Raw genomic sequence first — 24,033 nt, forward strand, 5'->3', positions numbered from 1 at the left:
AAGAGATATGGATTCTGTTGGCTTGGCAATGGATTTGTGGTGTGAACTTGGGTAAGCCACCTCTCTATGGCTCAGTTTCATCTGTGGATACTCCTTTCTTCAGTATTATTAAATAATTGCCGCCCTGGAGGGAGGGAAGGAGTGTTGAAACTTAATTCATTAGTGCTTGTAAAGATTTTAGAGATCATTGGGTGAAAGGTTGTATATAACTGCAACATAGCATGCATGATTAATTATAATAATTCTGATATCTGAATAAAAGCAAAGAGTGAACTGAGGGAAGGGACTTGAAAATCAGCTTTTGATAACAAAGACACAATAGGGGAATTAACTGTATTTATACTATTGTTCTGTAGCAGGTTGGAGCATGAGAAAGTCCACCAGACCCCATGTAAATCAACTGGGAATGGCTTTGGGATCAAGATTGTGAGAGAAAGCTTCCTTTTAATAAATGTGTGCTGCCACCTTGTGGTTAAAGAGGCAATCTCTATTTTTCATAAATAAATGGAGCTGAAATGTTACTTCTCTAACTTGGTTAACCCTGATAGTCATGTTGGTTTCTGCAGTATCTTCCAGGAATGTTTTACATACTGTGTTTGTACAGTATCGGGGGTAGCTGTGTTAGTCTGTATCCACAAAAACAACAAGGAGTCTGGTGGCACCTTTAAAGACTAACATTTATTTGGGCATAAGCTTTTGTGGGTAAAACACCACTTCTTCTGCATCTGAAGAAGTGGTGTTTTACACATGAAAACTTATGCCCAAATAAATGTTAATGTGTAAAACACCACTTCTTCAGATGCAGAAGTGGTGTTTTACCCACAAAAGCTTATGCCCAAATAAATCTGTTATTCTTCAAGACTCCTTCTAGTTTTTGTGTTTGTACATTTATCCTTGTTTCAGTTCATCACAAACAAAGTTAAGGGAGTCCTAGGAGAGTACCTTCCTTTCATGGAAGGTAATTACATGCACATCACAAGGTCCAGATCATGATCTCACTGAAATCAGTTAACTAAAGTTAAATTCCCAGGATAGGGCCCTACATGTTTCGTTCAGTAGACAGCATGGATAGTCAGAGGTTATTAATGTAGTCAGATTTTGAATCTGATGCTTAATTCTAGAAGGGAAAACAATATATTTGGGTGAAATCATGGCCACTCAATGGGAGTTTTGTCATTGACTTCAGTGGGGTCAGGATTTCATCCATTTATTTCAGATAGGCCAGGGTGAGCTACAGGCAACACAATTAAACAGCTGCATTCATCAATTGCTTTGAAAGAGCTAGCTTTTACTTTCCTCGTCCACAACTCTCACTGCCTGGATTCGAAGGTAGTTAGTGCGATTGAAATGCATGGGGCCACGCTGGAAATAAAGATTGGAGTAAGGCCACAGAACAGCTGGATGACAGTGGCTTCTGGTCATTACCAAACTCCTGTATTCAAACTAGTGACTTCTGTAACCCATCATTCTGATGCTTCCTCTGAGCTTGTTATTAGACCTTTAAAAAGCTTCTGGGTTTGATGTAGATGTTAAGATTTAATTTAAATATAGGGAAAATGAAGGTTAAAGGCTCAGCTGACTTGGTCTTTATAGGAAGCGGAAACTATAGTGACAGCATCCGATCTTGGAGTGTTTTGTATTTCGCCCTATTACACTGAGTAAAATGTAATCTCTTGATACAGAGGATCTAGAGGTGGCTGATCCTGCAGCAAATAGAACAAATTATAAACAATGAGATTGAAAGCTACTGTAGTGCCAACGCACAGTCCCCTCAGGCTAGTTTCCTTGCCTTTTCTCAGGCAGCGTTGGTCCTACCTCCATAAGAGCAGAAGGGATCTTCTTTTGTTTCTTGAAGGATGAGTAGTGAATATTGTGGAAGACGGAGGAGAAGGCACTGCCTGAAAACCTGGATGAAGTTGGAGGGAAGCTCACACTTACTGGCCGCTCTACAATATTAGAAAAATAGGAAGTGGGAAAGAATGGATTAACTGGTGCAAACCCTTAAGTTAAGTCTACAACAGGAGATGTTAAACGCCAGGCGAATGCAAATAGGGATAAGAAAATGTAATGCTGGCCCTAACCTATAGTTGCTTCATCTTCCTTTAGCTATTTTCTATCAAACTCCCCTTGTAAGGCTGGTTAGCAGAATTACTGTTCAATGAACTTTATGGCATGCCATGGTGGACGCATCCCCTACAAACACACACAGCTTTGTTTGGAAGATGACAAGGAAAATAATTGTTATGTTGTGTTCTCACACTTAATGACTGTTCAAGAGCATTGACCATGTGTCTGTGCCATCTGCTCACTCTGCTTATTCTGATTGCTTCCTGGGGCACCTCCATCGCAAATAAATAGCTTCATTTTGGCGATGTTCTTTCAAGCCTGAACTTCTCTCCACTGTGTTTTGAGCACAGGAGACAATTTATTCCACCTCCAGGACATACCCTATCAACAAACCCTATAGCCCTATCAACGAAGACACTATTGTACCAGTCAGTACCATCACCTGAGTTACAGTTCTTCTGAGTCTCACCTGTGTCAATACATGTCACCTGAAAAACCTGAATGGAGCACAGCCCTGGGTCAGTACAGCCTTGAGTTGTCCCTTGGCTCAGACCACTATGACATGGTCAGCGCATGTCTTCCTTTACTAAGCAATAACAGTGCATGTCCGCTGCACTGTTAAAGCTGATGTGTGGATCTCTTTAACCAAGCAGAAAATACTAAATTGCACCTGTCCCTACTGCCCTAAGCCTAAGCCCTTAACGAAAAAGCTCTTGCCGATAAGTTGTCCATACATTTGACCTTAGCCTCTCACCATGGGAAATGCTAACTCCTTGCACTGAGGCAGATAGGTGTCAATAGCTTCTTTAATTTTCAGTAAGTGCTTTGCTTTCATTAGCACTTCATTGGAAATTACAGGGAAGCGCTGTTAGTTGTAAACAGCAAGATAGTACCACGTATTATTGCTTATTATTCTAGTTCATCAAGAAGTCACAGGAAGAATTTGAGGTTCCAGCTCACTAAAAGCTTCTCACCCACCATGCAGTCTGCTATTTCCCCAGACCTTGCATTTGTATCACTCTTAATATAGCTCATACCTATATCTGAAGGAGAAATTCCTTCTAATGAAGCAGAACCTTCTCTCTTCATGTGCAGGTAGCATTTTTATTCCACTCCTCAAGGAATGAAGAGGACTCACCTCTCTTTCTCAGTTCTGAGTAGCAGCCATCACAGACTTTTGCTAGTCGGTCTTTGAGGTACGTCAGGGGATGCTTATTTCTTGAACAATTTCGACATATGATCTGCCACAGAAAAAATAGATATGTATCTATGTACATTTCTCCATACCAGTGTACATTACCAAACAGATCCTCTGGGCTGGTTGGCAGGGTAGAGGCAGAATGGGCTAAATTTGGCTCTTGACTAGACCAGTATAAATAAGGATTACTCCCTTAACTTAATTGTAATTACTCTAGATTTCCATCATTGTAAACTCAGAGCAAAATTTAGCCCAGGACATTTAATTGCCACTTCATTGTTCTTCAGTTCTCACCTTAAAATTCTCCTTTAGCATGATGTCTACAAAAATCTTGACAACGGTTAGGCTGCTGGTGTGGCAAGACCACTGTCTGTCATGCTGACCAATATACAATTCCCTGCCGGTTTGTCAGTATTCATCTGTTGTGTCTTGTCTTATACTTAGAGTGTAAGTTCTTTGGCACAGAGACTGTCTTTTTGTTCTAAGAAAAGGAGTACTTGTGGCACCTTAGAGACTAATAAATTTATTAGAGCATAAGCTATCGTGAGCTACATCCATTTCATGCATCCGATGAAGCGAGCTGTAGCTCACGAAAGCTTATGCTCTAATAAATTTGTTAGTCTCTAAGGTGCCACAAGTCCTCTTTTTCTTTTTACGGATACAGACTAACACGGCTGCTACTCTGAAACCTGTCCTTTTGTTCTACGTTTACACAGCGCTTAGCACAATGGGGGCCTAGTCCATGACTGGGTGTCCTAGCTGCTACAATAATATAAAAATTAGTAAGCATAATTGTACAATAGTTTTATGGTCATCTCCGTGGGGATTATATATTCCCTGATATAAAAATTCATGCTGGCAATGGTACCACTAAACTGGAGTTGATCATGCTGTTAATAGTATCATTTTCAGAAGTGGATTGGCATGTCATACTACCACTCTGCTGGCAGAGGCAGAGAAGTATTTTGTTTGTGAAATTGAAGAATCATTGAACTAGGATTAGACTTTTAGTGGGGCAGGATTTTAAAATTAAAATCCAGATTAAAACTGACATAGTGGAACATTAACTGAAAGGTGGCAAATTTAAAATTGATAAAAATAAATGCTTTTTCACACAAGGTATAAGTAGCCTGTGAAGCTCAATGCCAGAAACCATCACTGAGGCTAAGAGCTAAACTGGATTCAGAATAGGATTGGAGGCTTTATATGGCTATCCAGACTTATAATAGAATTAACACAAGAACCAAGAACACTGAAAGGGATATAAACCCGCATGTTTCAGGGCATCAACCAACCACTAACTAATGGGGCTTAGGAGGAAATGATCTCTGGGGGCAGATTATCAAATAAGAGCCACTGCAGAGTTTCTTGTACTTTCCTCTGAAGTAGCTGGTGCTGGCCACTGTCAGAGACAGGATACTGGATTAGATGGACCACTGGTCTGATCCAGTCTGGCAGTTCCTATGCATCACTCGCTTGTGAAGTGATTTAAGAACAATGGCCATAGAGAATAGGAGCTTTGTGCATCTACATTCCCAAAAGCTTTGGAGCTTTCCATATCTAAAATGTAAACCAGCAACTGGAAAACTGGTAGTCTGATTGCTGCATTGCCCCAGTGCTACTGGCATGTCCCATTTGAAAGCTCTGCTCAGCAATGTATGTCTCATGACCCTTTCATTAGGTTGAGCACCCAGTCTTTAGGAATTAGTTTGCCACTCAGCAGAATCTTAATATTGTTCCAACCAAAGTCACTAACCACTGAATGCTTAATTCTCATTTGCAAAGCTCTACTGGCAGTCTTTCTGAGGAGTCAGATTCTCCTCTCTGTACGCAGGTGCAATTGTGCTGAAGTCAGTGCAGTTGCAGCTAGTGTAATGAAGAGGAGAACTTGTCCCAGAGGCTTTCCCTACTGTTGATGAGTCTGAGTGAAGCTGAATTTACGTGACACTTACCTTCCCACACGCATGGCAATGATGGCGTCTCAGAGTGAGGGTAAAATCACAGCCGCAGTTCATGCACATCATGACGTGGGACACAGGTACCAAAGTTGGAGGCCTCTCACCCAAGGATATTCCCAGCCTTTCCCTTAGCTTAAAATAGAAAGCGAAGAAATACCCAGACTTCCAAAGCATACCCAGTTCTGCTAATGCAACTCCCACCTTACCTGCAGCAACATCTGCTGAACTGCACTCGCCTTTCCCCACCCCCATTTCTGCCAGTCCACCTCATTCTTGGCACACAATCCCTGTTCTTCAAGTTCTGGGCCCCTCTTTCATTCTGAAGGATCCCAAAGTGTTCCACAAACACTTTACACATAGCAGCATTGAGATGCAGCCAATTCTGGGGTGGAAGGTGATACCAACTAGTACACCGCATGTGATATAATAGTAGAGCCCCCATCTGCAGCTGGTGTAAATTGGTTCAGATCCACTGAAGTCAATGGAGCTGTACTGGTTTACACTAGGTGAGAATCTAGCATCTATGTGCAATTTTGGCTGAGACCACCTGGGCATATTCATATTGTTATTACAGTATTCATGAACACTTTAATATCCAGAAAGAGAAGATGGTTTTGAGGTCTCAATCAAAAAATCCCGCATCCCCACCATAAGCTGCCTGGCACTCAATGTATCAACCTCAGAATGAAGAAGGCTACGTTGACTATTGTGCAGGCCACTATCTTTTGGGATGGTTTTATGACCAGTGGAAGGGGCTGTTTAGAAGTCACCAAACTCCTTTCACTTGTAACTCAGACCAGGATTTGGACCCAGATCTCCACAGAAGACAGTGGAGTTACTCTGAATGAATGGGATCCAAATCTGGCCCACATTTTCTATCACTGTTCGGCACTCATAAACTCCTTTGCTGTTTACCCATATTTGCACAAGTCTGTTACCCCACCCAGGTAGGTTTGCTATGGAGAGAATTAGACTCATGCAGGAAGAAGGAAAAGAGAACTCAGCCTTAGCAAAACTCTTTTGGATCTGATTCTCCTCTCATGCTGGTATAGACAGGAATAACTATTGAAGTCAATGGAGTTGCACCAGTATAAACTGACTGTTAGGTTTCAATCAGGCCCTTTTGCTGAGGGCTTTAGTGGTCATGAGTTAATGATCCTTTGTGATATAATTGTGACAAAAGGATTACTGATGGCTAGTTTTGCTTTTTTACAGTCATCTGCAAGGCATATACTTATTTTTTGATAGCATCTAGGATGGTAGCCATACAGGGCTAAATCTGATTAGTGTTACTACAGCAAAACTCCCATTGACTTAAATGAAACCCACAGTATGAAGTGGAATTGCAACATGTTTAAAATTCCAGTAGCGGCCACAGCAGGCTGAATATTAAACACAAGTGCTGTGATGACCTTTGTCATTTAGCCGTAGCATGGTGATTTATATAAAAATAATTAGAATACTCTGCCATTAGCGACTTTTTCCTTTTCCTTTTTTTAACTATTCAGATGGCTTTGCATCCTCTTAGGCAATGCCAGGACTCATTCTTACCTCAATACTGTTGTGAAAGGTAGATGCATTGTGAGCTTTGTAGTCATCTGGAATGGTTCTGCTGATGCAGCTATACCACTCGTCCCTTTCAGAGCATGAACTGTGGAATGAAATACAGCAACACAATCAGTGCCATGACCTGCAGTGACTGAATCAAGAAGCTTCTGGATCAAGGGAGAAGGCTCCAATCTACTGACATTTTGCTTCTCCCATCAGCGTGTTGAATTATTAATCATAGAATCACAGGGTTGGAAGGGACCTCAGGGGGTTATCTGGTTCAACACCGTGCTCAAAGCAGGACCAATCCCCAATTTTTGCCCCAGATCCCTAAATGGCCCTCTCAAGGACTGAACTCACAACCCTGGGTTTAGCAGGCCAATGCTCAAACCGCTGAGTTATCTCTCCCCCCCCCATTAATTCTTTGGCCAAAAACAAAATTAAATGTTGGACTTCTGATATTTCTGATTGGATTGATACCTAGGATGCTTGAGACATTATGAACATGACTAGGATGGCCAAAATGCAGTCTGGCCATTTCTGGCCCACGGATTTTCCAATGTGGCTCAAGGCCACTCTTACTGTAATGTGGAGATTCCAACGTAAACCACATGTGGCAGCATGCAATGCTGCTTCTTTCATCTCTGTGCTTGCCACTCAGAAAGCCAGAGAACTGCATTCCAGGGCATGTAGCCTCTGCCTGGGTTGCTCAGATCAAGGTAAAGTATTGCATGTTGATACTTGTCACCTCTGTGTTAGCTGCTTAGGTAAAGAGGGAGAATTGCATGCTGGGACGGACACACACACACGCGCGCGTGCACGTGCACGACTGGTTTCAGTTTATTCCATTTCAGGCAAATTAGATACTGCCCTCAACATACTGGCAAGATGCCAATGTGACATTTTGTTAGGGAAATTTTGCATTCCCCTGGATTGGAGAAGGTACGGTGGGCCAGCCTATATTCCACCTTGGTCCCGAGGCCCGCCGGGGATATCAGTGGGCGGCTCCTTCACAGAGCCGTGAGCACGGGCGTGTTCTTGGCACGGTTCACCTCTATCCCAGACACCTGCCCCTTTTGCGGTGTGAGGGAAACCCTGGCACACATATATCTGGAGTGTACCAGGCTGCAGCCCCTATTCCGGCTCCTCACCAATATTTTATTACGTTTTTGGTTGCACTTTTCCCCTCACCTTCTTATTTATGCATTCCCTATCCGCAGCCCCACAAAGTCACGGGATCTCCTGGTCAACCTCCTCCTGGCCCTAGCTAAAATGGCCATCTATAAAAACAGCGTGAGGAGGTTGGCCGATGGAGTCTCCTGTGACTGTGGGGCCTATTTCCGATCCTCGGTCCGTTCACGTATCCGAGCAGAGTTCCTCTGGGCGACGTCCACTGACTCCCTTGACGCCTTTGAGGAGCAGTGGGCGCTGTCCGGGGTTCTCTGCTCGGTGTCCCCGTCCAGTTCTCTTCGTTTGACCCTTTGACCACACTCCTGTCCCTGTTATTTCATTAGTTGTCCCCCGTATTTATTTGGTGTCCAGGTCCTGTGGACCCCCTCTTAGGCTGGGGGCCGGGGGGGGATCCTTTAGCAGTGGACGGGCTTCACCTGCCCACTTCCTGGATCCCAATAGGATTGGAGAAGCTACAGAAAATGCAATCCTGTGATTCTTTAAAGTGACCACTAGATGTCACCCTTTCACCATCAAAACTAGCTAGTAGTGCATTTATCCGCCACTCCAGCTCTCCTGCCAATCTCCCAGGTCCTGGACTGAGATTCTGCTGATTCCAGAAATGAAACTTTGTGTGTAATGTGTATTGTCTTGCATACACAAAATCCCCATTTAGCCACCTTCCCTGTGTCAGTTAGTTTTCCTGCAGGGATCAAAATTACTCACCGTCTCAGGCTGAGATAGGAGTAGCTGCTTGACTGGGGTGCACTGGTATACACCAGCGTGTGCAGGGAAGAATACCACTGTGCTAGGCTATGTAGCAGCTTTGTGTGTGAACCCCTCCCTGAATCCTGTCTGTACTATGACTTCCCAGTTTGGACCACTCTTTCTAAATTCTATAAACATCTAATTAATTTCCAAAAGCCAACAGGGAGGCCAACAGTTCCATGCAGGTTCAGGGTCAGGCAAAGGAATGCTGTATTTCATTCTCCATTGTAAATGGTGCCACGTTCCAGTTACATCAGGTGTAAATTCCAAGTGTGAATGTGGGTCAGAGCGTTCTGTCCTCCACAAGCTGTACCAGGCATTCACATTAAAGCTAAGCACTCTTCCCACTAGGGCTCCCTGTAAAATTAGTAGTGGCATCAATGCCAGCTGCTGCTGAGCTGTGATTTCCTCTGACTGCACAAGAAGGCCAACAAACAAGACATAGGAGAACAATTTGTCTTTTATAATCTTAAAAAAAAACAAACAAACAGGGAAGTACATGACTTGATCAACGACCCCTGGCTTAGAATCCCTGCACCCTGTGAGCAAGCACTCATCTGTGAAAAACACCAGCCTCTGTAAAACTTAATGACCCTATCGGAACAAAGAGGGTCCAGGACAGGTGTATAATACACACTGGTCTTGTATTAGTTGCTGCATGACAAAGAATTGCAATACTGTACATCACCTCATTGCCAAGATTTACAGGACTATTCAATCCCTTCCACTAGTCAAAACCAACTCTGCTCCCTTCCCCCCCAAATTCCACCTCCAGTACAGATTTTATGGGAAACATGACTGGTTTGAATGGAAAGCATATTAAGCCTAAGATGCCTCTAATTCCCAACCTACTAGCCCAGCAGTTCTCAAACTATGGAGGCACAGGAATGTGTCAAGGGAGGCGTGAGCTGTGTGCCTTTTTTTAAAAGAGCTCTGAGTGACAGCGCCCAGTGGCTGGGGCTTGAGGAGAAGGGCCATGCACACCCAGGAGGTGGGGGGAGAAGATAAAGGGGATAGCTGGAGCCCTGCCACCTGAGTTTGAGCTGTCTTCTACCCTCCCAATCCTCCACCAGGAGGCAGCATGGGCTCAGGCCCTCTTCCTCCCCTCTCTCCCAGGCTCTCACCTGGAAGTGGCAGGGTTTCAGCTGTCAGCCCAGGGTGGCAGCAGCAGCACAGAAGTAAAGGTGGCAATGGGGCGTTGAGTCTGCTGTGAAAAGTGATATTGACAAAGACCACTTTTCACATTGCCACCCTTGCTTCTGCGCTCGGCCCCCAGCTGTTGCTCTCCGCTCTGCCTTCAGAGCTGGACAATGCTATATGTACTTGTGTGGCCGGGGGGTGGGGGGGCTAAAAGACTACAGACACAAAGAAGGGGGACATAATCAAACACATTTGAAATGACTGTACGAGCCACATGAAGACTCACAGGTCTGTAGTTATGTCCCCAGTCTCCAAAGGGTTAGTGGAAGTGGCACCAACATAGGTTTAACCTCTTGAGCTGGGTAAATAATGGATTTGTCAGTTCCTTGGCAATTTTGAAAAGTTCCTAAAACATTTGTGTTGCGTCAAACAAAATGCTTTATTTCAACATTAAAACGTTTTGTTTCAATTTGACCAATTTGTTAAGTGTTTGCATTTAAAAAATAAAATTAAAGGATTTGCACAAAATATTTCAATTTTTTTAAACAAACAATTTGGTGAAACTGACACAAAATTGACAAACGTTTTGATGTTGCTTAATCTGCATTTTTCATCAAAAATTGTTGTGGATGAAAATTTCCTCCCAGCTCTATCAACCTCTCATTTGCCACAAAATTCTAACCACTTGAGGTTCAAGACCTGGCTTTGAAAAGAATAAAATAAAAGCATGGTGTGAATTAAAGTCATTTTGGCAAGGACAGCTGATCAGGGATGATCTATCAATAAAAGCCTAATCTCCAACAGGCCCTTTTCACCTACTCTTCACTCCATTAAACATCTCTAGGCAATAATCACAGACTGTTATAGTGTCTAAGTGTGAGGATAACACATAGCTGCTGGCTTGTAAAATGAATTATGTCAATTGGCACTGACCTGATCCCAATTAACTAGCTCACTGGTTGTATGAAGGATCAAAGGGATTTTTGCTGAAGTTTTGGAGGCTGTGAACAGCTCAGAGTGCACAACCCACAAACTTCTGTATTGCCACACTAGGCATCGGAAAAGATTTTTGGGATCTAGCCAAGGTGACACATCATTTACTTTTACAGTAAGCTTAGTCTAACAGAAAACAGAAGGTCAAATGTCATTACACTGTCACTGAATGCAGGGGATATCTGTGCACCACAGAAACTGGCCTGGAATGGACAAGGTATGCATTCAAATTTGTTTGGCATGAAAATATGGGGATGGAATGATCCGATAGGATTGGAAGTGATTCAAAACTAATTTTTCATGAAGATTCTTGGTCTTTCAAATAATACTCCAGTTGCTCTTCTTAGAGCAGGACAGGCATGAATTCTAGTCTGTCCAAAGTGCAGTACAGTAATATTAACTTTTGGCTTTGCATTCAGCATGCATCCACAGTGTTTGTCAAGGTTATGCTTAGAGAAACAGCTCAGTAGGGCTTTCTCATGTAATTTCCTTGGTTATAGTCTATTCAATATTGTTTGCATTTGTTAGGTTTCTCAGATTTGGAAATGATTTGATATAAATTTAAAAATGTGAAATTAATGTGTAATTAAATCAAGAATAGAGGATATTAGCAAGCAAATGGATATGGCAGTTGTTTCTATGTCAAAAACATCACCTTCATTCCCCTTGTTAAAAAGGGTATGCCAGATATTTAGATAGTTTGTTGTAATAACATGTTAAGGAGGGCCTTTGCAGCTCTCCATTTTCAATCCATGCAGACAGTTTTCCTAGAAGGTTGATATGCTGGCATCGAGAAAGCCACTGCCTTTGTCCATGTGGCTCAGGGCAGGTGGATGACCTACCCCAGGATTTATTACACTATAATTTGTGTTGCCACTTGAGGTCAAAAGGACTTTCTGTGTTTCTATCCCAGATGCCTTTTTCTATGATTTCTCAGAAAATAGAGTATTATTAGGAACAGACATAGTACCTGTGATCCAAGAGGTTGCCCTATTTGCATAGTCAGCTGCTAAAATAAGGAAAATGGCACAGTGCTTATGTATGGTTTATGTATTTTTAAATCTTTATTTACATGTATTTTTGTATTTTATAATTATGGATTTAATTTTCAGTTTTATTGTAATATACTTTTGTTTTCTGTAGATTGGCTTATGGCTAAGTCACTATTAATAAAAACTTGACTTGGTCTGGAATAGGATTCTGTTACTGATCATAATGCCACTGCAGCCTTTCTGTATCGTTGTACTGATTGACTGCATTCTCACTTGGCTTTCTGAGGGTATGTCTACACTGCAATTGAAGTGTGATTGCAACATGCATGAGTACCAATCCATGAAGCCGTGGCCACACAGGCTAGCTGCATGAATGAGTACCCAAGGTCCTGGGTGGGCTTGTACAGCTGCTTCATTGCTATCAGAACGTGAGCTAGCTAGATTAAAACTAGCATTGATATGTCTACATGTGCTGCAATTCCTTCCCCTCAATGGCAGTGCAGACATAACCTTAATTAAGTTTCAGAGTAGCAGCCGTGTTTGTCTGTATCCGCAAAAAGAAAAGGAGTACTTGTGGCGCCTTAGTCTCTAAGGTGCCACAAGTACTCTTTTCTTTTAACCTTAATTAGGTTTCATATGGGTACCATCTGCTTACGATTGAAGAAGAGAATTCTGAAATGTGTGTAAAGGTATAGCAGCATCCAACTCTTCTTTGCAAGGGCTGCGTGCTCAGAACCATCACCTGCTCCCTGCAAGCCAAAGAATTATGCTCTCTGGGTGGGACATTTTCAGTGGTAGATGCAAGTGCTTGACACTGCCATCTTTTCATACAGCATTGCTGTATGAACCAGAACCACAGGTTCTGCTTATCATCATTTTAGTGCCTTTTCTGTGGTCTTGGTCTTTGCTGCTTATGCCATGTCCTCTGCTCCTCTATGTGTATTTCTTGCCTCATCCAAGTGCAAAGGCCTTAAGGGCTGGCAGCTGGTAACTGGACCTTGTTGGGGGCTTGTATCAACCCAGAAGCAATGGAAGACATGTTACCTCAGTGAGGACCAAAGCCTCCTGGCATTCCCTAGTGCCCCGTGGAGTGCATCCATGGTGCCATCTTTTAGGAGGGTGTAGCATGTTCTCCCATCTGTGACTGGTCAGTTCTGCCAGCCAGAGAAGAGAGGAAGTGGAGCAATAGCCGGGCCTCCTCTCTGGCCCCTAGAGGTGACTTGTGCCCTAGGGTGTGTTATCAGGGACTTCACTTATGGTTGGCCCTTGAATGAACAGCACAAGGAGCGGGAGGCTCCTTGTACTTGTGACTGGCCCCTGTGAAAGAGCACTATCTACCTCTAGTACCCAAAGGGCAGCTTCTCTGCTTCAAGCCCTAATTTCACAATGACTCCCACTGGAGTCACTGGCTCAGCCTTTAACAGAGCACCAGCTACATGTCAGCACAAAAAGACCAATGGAGAATCCAGTCTAGGGTTTCTCAATTTCTGCTCGCACAAAACTGAACACCCTTGCCCCATCCATTCTCTGAGGCCCACCCTTTCTCCGAGGCCCCGCCCCCACTCACCCCATCCCCCCTCCCTCTGTCGCTCTCTCTCCCCACCCTCACTCATTTTCACCGGGCTGGCTCAGGGGGTTGGGATGTGGGAAGGGGTGAGGGCTCCGGCTGGGGGTGCAGGCTCTGGGGTGGGGCCAGGGATGAGGGGCTTGGGGTGCAGGAGGGGGCTCCGGGCTGGGGCTGAGGGGTTCAGAGGGTGGGAGGGGGCTCCAGGCTCAGGCAGTGGGTTGGGATGCAGGGGTGTGTGAGGGCTCCAGCTGGGGATGCTGGCTCTGGGGTGGGGCTGGGGATAAGGAGTTGGGGTGTAGGAGGGTGCTCCGGGCTGGGACTGAGAGGTTCAGAGGATGGGAGGGAATCAGGGCTGGGGCAGGGGGTTGGGGTGTGGGAGGGGGTCAGGAGTGCAGGATCCGGGCAGTGCTTATCTGCGGCAGCTTCCGGAAGCAGCAGCATGTCCCCCCTCCAGCTCCTATGTGGAGGCACGGCCAGGCAGCTGGAGGGGGGACAGGCTGCTGCTTCTGGGAACTGCGCAGAGCCACAGCAGGCAGGGAGCCTGCCTTAGCCCTGCTGCGCCACCGACTGGATGTTTAGCGGCCTGATCAGCATTGCTGACCGGAGCCACCAGCGTCCCTTTTTGACTGGATGTTCCAGTCGAAAACCAGACACCTGGCAACCTTAATTCCAGGCACAGCTCCCAGTATGCCGCAAAGTAAATCTCTGCCTTGACACGTGGGCTTCATCTGCACTAGAACTTCTCTACACTAAGGCGGTTGGTGTCTAGTTATTTACTGTCCCAGCCAACACAAATCCATATACCACCTATTTTTTTAACTGACCGTGGGTAGCGCAGATGCATAGTTTGGACCCTCTGGGGCACTGGATCGGCATCCAATACTGATAATAAAAGTATCAAAAATGTTATTACTTAGTGTGAAAAGGTACCAAATTCAAGGGCTTTGGCAGGGTTCTGAGCGGTGGGCGCAGATGACATATGTTCCTTGTAAGAGAAGGATTTAGATTTCAAAGTGTGTTGAAAAGAAAACACCCTTCCAGTCTATTAGGTTGGTTCCAGTCTGCATGCCATTCGGGGAAGCCTGCTGTGCTTCCAGCCATACTGTAGGTGGAGACTTGAGATGGGAACTTCAGTTCTCAAAACGTTGATAACCGCATCAATATGATCAACTGTCACTGAGACTAAATTATTTTAATTTTAAACAATGTATCTGAAAATCATATACTTCCCCTTTTTTGTTGTTGTCCCTCTGCACCAAATTTGCAAGACATCTTTGGAATTAAAACCAAGAAGAACACGGTATACTCTATCCTCCAGCTCAGAAATTGATGTACAAATTCTTGCTGCTGTCAGTATGTGATCATAAGACAGAACACCCTCCCTGATTGTGATCAGTACAACTTTGTCCAAACTCATTAGGAAAATTCCTTTTAACAAAAAGACCTCATTACATTGTCGGTAAAGTTTAATTTCTGTTTTAACTGTCATTTAAGTACCTTTAAATGCCTTTAAATCTATGGCGTGGAATTAGCTAATTACTATTTTTCATTAGCCCTTGGGTAACCCCAGTGATGTGAGCTGACAAGTCAAATTATAAAGGGGAGGTAGACAAAGCTGGATTCTCAGTGTGACAGGGAAAAAGTTGTAAAAGATCAAGGAAGAAGGCTCAGACTGATTAGAAATGGATTTTCTACTCTGCTCAAATCTTATCAAGTGCTAAGTCCCAGCTTTTTACTCATTATAAGTGTTGAATTAGTTGTGTCTTATGAGCCTTACATTGAAATGAATGCCCTCTTTATAATCAAGCACTTGGCCATTATCTGTCACAATTGCATGGACTGAAATGGAGTTTAGAAACAGTGGGACACCAATTAAGTCTTGGACAGTAGTTGGACTGGTCTAGAGATATAGCTAAAATAAACACCCTCTGCCATGGCTGGTATGAGACAATACCTTGCTGACAGGTTCAGGCAGTGTTCAGCATATTCAATCTTCAGGATGTTTTGGGCTTTTTCTGTCACTGGGCGGTTGACCTAGAAACAAATGACATGTAAATGAAGGACGAGTGATTTAAACCATCTATGGTCAGCATATGGTAAAACTCTTGATGCACAGGGATCTGTGAAGCTCCAACAGTTTGAGTGTTAACCATCAAAGTCTAGTACTCACAGTATTCTCAGTTGCTAAGAGGCTAGTGGGGACAAGGTAGTGGGCAGCCCAGCACAATGTGACAATGGGGTGCAGGGTCAGTTGGGCTGATCGAGCTGGGTCCATATTATTGCCAATTTGGGGGGTGTTCCACATATAGATACTATGGTGATGTCTTGGATATAGAGACAGGTATAGCCAGAGTTTGTGTTTGGCCCATTATAAAGATAGGGGACAAAATGTGTATTAGGATTTAGATTTAAAACAATCCAAACTTAAGGGGTGTTCAGGTCTGATGTCCTGTTACCCCTGACAGGTCCCCAGTCTGGGCCTTCTTTCCTCTCAGCTGTGGCACCTTCTCGCAACTGTTTCCCTAGATGAACATGCTGATCTCATTCCATCTCAAGTACAGAACCCACACCCAACCCCCAGCTCTCCAGCATGATTCCAAACTCAGCCTTCAACATGCCAGGTGGAATACAGAAAACGTAGAGTATCTCCAGCTAATCATTTCAGCCTTGGTGTAACAGGGTGGTCTGCCCCATAGGCTGAAGGAGATGGACATGAAAGCTCCCAGAGAAGGGAATGACATGAGTGTGAATTTTTAGGAGGTGCTAAAACCCTGGTTAGTATATTGTAGGGAACAATCATGCATTGGTTGGGAACAGGGAGAGGGGGAAAGGACTAGATGGGATGTCTTTTCCCTCTTTAGCTTCTGTGAAAAGTCATGATTGGAAAGTAACTCTGAGTTTGGTTTGCTTTATTCATCACCAGCCCAAATGAGGCAGTCATGCTAATCTGCAACCTTTTAGATATTCTTTTATTTGTGTACTTTATATTTTCCTCTTTAATTCCTGGAACAGGCAAGGGACTCGTTAGATAAAATGCGCTTGTTCCTTTCAGTCAACTGGAAGGGAGACATAAACTGGCAAAGCATTAACAAGGCAGCCAATAAGCCCCAAATAAACTTTAATGCCAGGTTGTGGTCTGAACTAAGCATTACCCTCATGCCGGACACAGCCAAGGTATTCTTCAGTCGGTATTTGCCATCCTTCTGGGGATACGTGTACAGCAGAATATCATTCATCTATATGAAGAGAAAGGCAAAATCAATAATTTGCAATATGTCTTGCAAGCCTAACTATTATTCTTGGGTGGGAGGGATGCCCAGAGCCAGCAGTGACTTAACGAATTGCATGAATTGTTACTAAAGACAGGCATGAGCCATAAAGTTCAGACCCAGATCCAAACTTCTACAAAGCTCAAGAGTGTTTGGATTTTGGTTCAGGCACATTTCGACTGTTGTTAATTACTAAGTGCTCAGTGCAGGTGGAATGGCTGTTTGTGTTAAGGGAAAGGCTACAGATGATTTGATTGCACCATCTCAGCACATACACATCCCGGCTAACCCCCTTTGAACCTGCGGCTCTGGAGCTCTTGCCATTGCACATACACATTAGTACTCAGAACTTGGAGAAACTCTGGCATCCACCATCAGAGAAATCTTGAGAGACTGGGTGCAAGAGGCTCGGGAAAAGCAGTGGAGATGCCATCCCCTAGTATTGAAAACGTCATCCTTCACACTGAGCTGTGAACAACCTTGTATTATCTCCTCAATGAAAATGCCAATGAAATGTGATTAGGGCTGGGCCTTGGCATGTACAGACCCCACAGAATCAGATGGTCTTCCATTCACTGTGGCCCGTCAGTGAAAACAGAGTGAAATGTGGATATAAGTTGCAATGATCTCAGGGAAGGTGCCAGGAGCCCTATTGTGATGTATTCCAGCACCCTAGTGTGGTCTGACTTAATGCTTGTTGGGTTATCCTCAACAGACCACCATATCACTGAGTGCTTGTGCTGCATCTGATAGACACCAAAGGGCTGAGAGAGCTCTGTTTCATTTATGAGAAAAATCCATCTGCTACTTAAAGTCCCTTCTTCCTGCCTGGACTTGTTTGTTTATAAAATAGCTTCACACACAAAGGGACAAATTCATCCTTGGTGTAACTCTGCTGGGCTCAATGGATCTAGATTTGAACCCTGCTGACCCCCTTCCTGATCACAAGAATGTCATTGGCACTGGACATCACGAGAAGTTCAGCTGTTGCCTGGTCATTTCCTTTGCTGGGCCCTAAATGTTTTTCTGTCCTCCTCTGCTCCCACCAATGCCCTTGCCTGAAAAAATGGAACCTTTGGGACCCTCTAAATATTTTCTTAGAAGGTCGTGGTTCAGCTTTCCTGCAGAGATGGAACAGTTTCTAGTGGCTAGAGAAGGGAGACTTGGAGTTAGGACTCGTAGGTGAAATCCTGGCCACACTGAAGTCAATAGCAAAGTGCCCATTGACTTCAATAGGGTCAGGAGTTCACCTGTGGGTTCTGTTCTTGGCGCTGCCACTGTCTGACTTTGGGCAAGTCTGTGCCTCAGTTGCCCATCTTTAAAATGGGGGTGCCTACTTCTCAGTCGTGAGGCTTAATTCATGAGTATTTGTAAAGCTCTTTGAGATCCTCAGATGAAAAGTATTATTATTACATTGAAACTATAACTCTGAGGAGGAAGAAAAGTCTCAAGCTGTAGTCTCTCTATTCTGAAGTGAAGTGTTTACTCCTCTAATGGCATAACAAGAGAATTTCCATAGAGCTGGGTGACAAATGGCTTGTCATGGAGTTTTTATACCATTTACTTATTGCTTCATAAATTACCATCTGTGCTAACATTAATCTAATCAGCGCAGTGACACCTGCACTGTACTGATCATATTATGATTCTCAGTTTAACCAGGGCTGTGCTAGCGACGGAATGGAATTCATCACAGCCTATTGGAAACTGGGGATCAGAGAGGTTAAGGGAGGTAAACCTATCATAAACTGTTCAGTGAAAAGCAGTTGGAATAATCTATTGTTTGCATGATCTCACTGAAGGGATGAGCTTTTTAATGGAAGTTAGTATCAGCTGGGATGGCAGCAATTGCTAAAAAAAGAAAGATTTGTTTTTTTTATTATCATCTGAAAATGACCTTGATTCTCTTCTGTTTACTTTCACCTCCACCTGGAGATTCTGCCAGAGAGTTGGGGGTGAAAGCATCCCGTGAATTTTCAAAGGTTACTGGATTACAGAAGAAAGCAGTCCTCTCCTTTGCCAGTTAACAGTGCCACATACTTCGGGGTCATTCCAAACCACAGAAAAGGCAGCGAATGAAGGGCACTAAATCACACAAACACAAAAATCTCATAAAAAACATAGGATCTTTGTAGCCTGCATTGCTGTGCCTCTTTGGCAGCAAACCCTGTTTATTTTATTTATAAAAAAATATTTTTAAAAAACCCAAGTGCATACTGTTGCCATGGCAGCTCTGATTAGTATCCCAAGATTTTATTAATAATTGACGATGGCTTTGTTTTGTAATTGCCCACTGGAGGTGGAGTTTGTTTTGCCACGCTGCATACAGAGGAGAAATGTGGCTCCAATCTCTCATAAGGTCCCACTAGCAATGACTCCTTGCAATGAAATTAGGACGAATATTTCATTGTTTGCCAGGAGAGGGATGCCGTGTAAAAGGGGCACAGAGGCGCTGCCCTGCCTGCTGCTTTCCCTGGCTGTCTTGCGGTAGAGGAGATCAAACTGCCCCAATCCCTTGGAAAATCCTGGCTGCTGTCTGTGAACATATTCCCTGCTCTAACTCTTCTCCCTCTGTTTCTTTCATCACAGTCCCTTCTAAGTGTGATGTGAACCCAATAACATTAGAGTTCACATTGAATTTCCAAACCTATGATGTTCAAGTGGATTCAAAATTAGGTCAAACAAGTTCACACACCCCTAGTACTAACTACATCCAGTGCATTGATTCTCCAGAAACTTCTGCCACACATTTGCTTGTCCTAAGTTTGTTCTCTAAGAGCCCTATACTGCTCCCAATTAAGTCAATGATAAAACTCCTATGAACTTCAAGGGTGCAAGACTGAGCCTGAAGTTGGGATGGCATTGCACTTCTCAGAATCCTGCTAAACTCCAGCCTGGTTGTCTGGAGTGTTGAACAAAATCTCCCAGTCAATGGCAGCTTCCCCCGCCTCACGTCCAACACAAGCAGCTTTTGTAGAGAAATTCTTGGAAGTGTGAGATAAGAGATAGTGTCTGAGTTGAAGAGTCCCGTAGTCGGGGGGCGATTAGGAGGCCTGCCAGCTTCAGCGGCCCATTCTGTGCTCTCTGCAAAGAGGCTCCAACATCCGTGTAAACAGAGACTGGACTCAGGAAACAGGCGCCCAGCAAAACACACCAAACATCCTGCCAGGAAACGCCAGATTCAACAATACCATCAGCCTACACAAGACAGCCAGCTTCAGTAGCCTTGCAATACGCACAACAGACATTCATCAACTTATGCACATTTACATACCTGCATAAAATACATGCATGTACATGCCACACACATGCTTATACATATGCACAAAAATGCACATTACAGACCTATGCCCCACATGTGAACACAAATACACACAACACAAAGACTTGCACAAAGTGTGGTTGCAAACGCATAAGGCATGGCACACATACACACACCATTTTAACAGCGTGTTCTAACCACAACTTTAGTTTGATTTATTCCTAGGGTAAATTGGGGGATAAAATCCCTTCTCAGGCTTTTGCTCCAGCATGTGCTTTCTGGGTGAGGTTCTGCAAAGCACTCAGATTTGGCCTAACTTGATGTCAATGGGAACAGAATTGACATCTGAAATCCAATCCTTTCTTCTTTTTTTTTTTTTTAGGTCTATTCAGGCATATTTACTTATTTCATCCAAACAAAAACAAAGCAAAACCCAATCACATGTATCCCATTTTAATGCTCTTTTTTGGCATAGCAATTGACACACTAGGGACCATAAAAAATCCACAAAGGATCTGAAAATTACATTTTACAAAACATGTCAGGCCAAATCCTGGTCCCCCTGGAGTTTTGCCAGTGACTTCAATCGGATTAGGATATCGCCTTTAGAAAATTTTCAGGGTTTTGAATGAATGATGATTTTAAAATCTAGGCTTTCCCCTCCTTTGGAAGAGTATTACGTTATTTTTGCTAGTACCGTTAGAAGTCAAATCCAGAGGATTCCGAAGCTGGAACAGCAGGGGCTCCTGGAGGTCAGAATTGAGATGGACCCCTGAGCCAGGGCCTCAGGACTGGTATTGCAGGGCCCTGCAGCTCAGGGATGAAGTGCATTGGCAGAGCCAAATGTAATATGGATACATATCCCGTGCTGGTGGTTGGATGAGGTGCTGCAGGCCAGGATTGCTTGCGTTGGCAGAGATGTACAGTACGGGTTCAGGGCTCATATAGGAGGTGTGCTATATATCAAGAATGAGATAAGTGCCAGAGCTGTGCAGCAGTCTCCTTGATAGTTTAACAGGACAAATAGTCCAGTAAACACACCCACTGAGTGATTGTAACATGACAGATTCTGCAGTATTACTGGGGACAGGGAGATAATGAAAACACATTCAGAGTTTAACTTGAGTTATTTTATTTTGCAATCATTCCCCCCCTTTTTCATGGGCTACAGCAGTGGTTCTCAACCTATTTACCATTGTGGGCTGCATATGCAGTTCTCTATGTGTTATATGGGCTGCAATCACACAGTGTATATACTACCTGTATGGCCCTGAGGATGTCACGTCAGCCTCAGCTATGTGCTGATTGGGCTGCAAGTGGCCCATGGGCCACAGGTTGAGAATCACTGGGCTACACTTAATGTAATCTCTCCATCTGCCAAGGGATTATTTCACTCCCTGCAGCTGACACCCAGTTTCGAGCAGCAGAATCTTTAGCTGAAGCGTGATATTGTTCCTCAACTGGAAGTTGCCACCTCAAAGCCCACTAATAACAACTTTACACTTATTTCAGTGTTTGGTTCATTTTGGTAGTATTTTCTGCCTCTGTGACTTTCAAGCTGAGGATAAGCTTTCAAGTATATCTTATTTGAAACTTGGCTCAGTTTACCTTTCACCCGAGTTTAAATTACTCTGCTATCCCTGTTTATTACTTAAAGTAGATTTTCTCTCTATTTGATTCCTGCTCCTCCTGTTTGGTCCTGTGGTTCTGCCGTAATAGTAATGGCCACAGATTATGATGTCTCTATAGTGAAATTATGACCATATGAACATCATGGCATTCTGCTCAAATTCTGTCCACAATTCCCAAATCCACCCACAGGACCAAAACAGCTGGTTATTTCTGCTAAAATAATCAGCAGTAAAACAGTTAACAATATCAACATTCACACTGGCATCAGCAGGTTTCAGAGTTAACTACCAAAGAGCTGAATGGGTCTCTCTCTTCAGGTCAAATCTTGGTTCAGTTGAAATCAATGGCAATTTTGTCACAGACGTAAAACTGGTTATGGTTTGCACAGTAGTGCTATGGTTTAAGGTTGTCCAGGCAGATTCAACAAAAGAGCATCGCAGTGATATCACATCATGAAGATTTTGGCTAGACCCATTACTTCTAATACATAAAAGTTTGAGTTTTGCAGAAATCAATGAGGCCATCTAAGAAGCAGAAGGGCAGCATAGTGTCCCACACAAAATCAATCAAGCCTCTCATGATGAAGCAGGCAGAGAAGCTGAGCAGTAAGCAAGGAAGCTTTTTCACAAAACTATGAAATAATAATCTGAAAAGAAAATATGAAGAATCCATGGCAAAGTATGTGACTTTGGTATAAATATTCTTCCATTTTCATGTTTGCCCCAGTGTAAATTTCCTTGTTCAATATTTAGAAAATCTGCAGAAAATACAGTATCCTAGGCATTTATCTTATGACTTTAAATTAAATTTTGCAACACTGTATTGTAATAACACTACTCAGTATTTCCATGGCACATTTCCTTTGAGGATCTCAAAGAACTTTTCAGTCATCAATAAATTAAGCATCACAAGCCCTTAGAAAGCAAGTAAGTATCATTATCCCCAGGGTATAGAGGTGGGAAATTAGATGCAGAAAGGCAAAATTATTTGCCTATAGTTATGGAGTGAACTAGCTGCAGAGCTGAGAATAGAACCCAGAAGTCTTGATCCCCAGATCTCTGCTCTAGCCATTAGCCAATACTGTCTAATACAAAGGAAAATCATGAATGTTAAAAAAACACAAGAAGAAGAAACACATTAGAAAAGATGTTGGGGCAGCAGTTCCTCGAGCCAAATGTGAAGAGATGCTATGTTTCCAGAAAGAAAGAATGCGCCACAGACAACAGATATAATAACTAGATACCATACGCTCATGCACAAATGGGGAACTGGGACTAGAACTCACATCCTTGAGCTCCAAAAACTACGGCTTGAGCCAAAATAATTTTTTTTAGCTCTTGCTAGTAGTGGCTTCCTTATCCTCTTTGTTGGTCAGACACTAGGGACCAAATTTTCAGAAGAGCTCAGGGGCAGATTTTCAAGTTCTCAGTTCCCCCAGTTAGAGTCTGGTTTTCAGCACCCAGCCTGTCACAGGGTGATTGGCCCTTTAAGGGGAGACTGGTCCAGCTCCACCTATGACACCCTTAGCTCACCTTCCTCGGTGGAGAAAATGAACAGTCACGGGGCAGACAGATCATGTTGCTAAGTCCAGCCTTCTGGTATGGAGATAAGACAGAAACTTGTGGAGAGAAGGGAGACTCTAAGTAGGAAGGCCTGAGAGTCACTGCTTGGTAGAGAGCAGGGAGAGTCTCAGAGGAGCCCAGGAGGGCCTGAGAGGTGAGAGCAAAGCCCAAAGCATAGGTTGAAGAGTGTCTGAAGTTCCCCAGAGCGAAGACAGATGGACCCTCAGGCAGGAAGGGCTGTGCCCAGCTTGGGATTGGGGGTGGAAAACTCGTGTGTGTGTGTGTTTTGGACTCGGATACCCTGAAAGGGGTGAATTTTTTTCTTTAATGACACAGCTGGAAGGCCAAGTCACTGGAGCAACCAAACTAGGCTGGAAGGTTGGGATATTCAAGCTGAGGAGAAACTGAGTTAATTGTTAGTCCAAAGTCAGAGAGGAAATGCTGCCCTGCAACACAACCACTTCCATTGTGCTGAGCTCTTCTGAAATTCTGGTGCCAGTTGTAGGTGCTGAGCCCTTCTGAAAATTACATCCTAGAAGTCAACATCTCTCACTCATTCACACATGCCAATACGTTATATCACCGGTACTATTTAAATTACCTGGCAGCCCCAATGTGCACAAGTTCAGCTGTAGTTCAGGGCCATATCCAGTCTCCTTAGTAGTCATGGAAACCCATGATATGATATGAGAAAGGCAACAAACCAATGAAATATCCTTACCAAGAACAAATGCCGGGGATGCCTGTTTTTCCCGGACACTTTCATCAGTGTTCCCTCTTTCAGAAACTCCTGAGGGAGGAAACATTATCAGTATCATTATTGTGAACACCAAACACCCCTCAAAGTGAAAGGAGGGCATTAAATGCTTTTGCCTTTATGGGAGGAGATTCTAACACTCCTGTCTCT

The 24,033-nt window shown here is 43.7% G+C and overlaps 1 protein-coding gene across 3 annotated transcripts in view; it reads right to left on the reverse strand.

The window, feature by feature from the left end:
- Positions 1 to 24,033, reverse strand: part of FGD5 (FYVE, RhoGEF and PH domain containing 5) — a 154,780-nt gene that overhangs the window by 5,282 nt on the left and 125,465 nt on the right. For all 3 annotated transcript variants that reach the window (XM_074957599.1, XM_074957598.1, XM_074957600.1), the window contains exons 12-18: positions 23,848 to 23,916; positions 16,554 to 16,637; positions 15,356 to 15,435; positions 6,775 to 6,874; positions 5,218 to 5,355; positions 3,206 to 3,308; positions 1,816 to 1,946 (exon numbers count right to left, since the gene is read on the reverse strand). In XM_074957599.1, coding sequence (XP_074813700.1) covers positions 1,816 to 1,946; positions 3,206 to 3,308; positions 5,218 to 5,355; positions 6,775 to 6,874; positions 15,356 to 15,435; positions 16,554 to 16,637; positions 23,848 to 23,916 — 705 coding nt within the window. The remainder of the gene's footprint in view (positions 1 to 1,815; positions 1,947 to 3,205; positions 3,309 to 5,217; positions 5,356 to 6,774; positions 6,875 to 15,355; positions 15,436 to 16,553; positions 16,638 to 23,847; positions 23,917 to 24,033) is intronic.

This window comes from Natator depressus, chromosome 7 (genome assembly GCF_965152275.1).
Source record: "Natator depressus isolate rNatDep1 chromosome 7, rNatDep2.hap1, whole genome shotgun sequence".
Classification (NCBI taxonomy): domain Eukaryota; kingdom Metazoa; phylum Chordata; order Testudines; family Cheloniidae; genus Natator; species Natator depressus.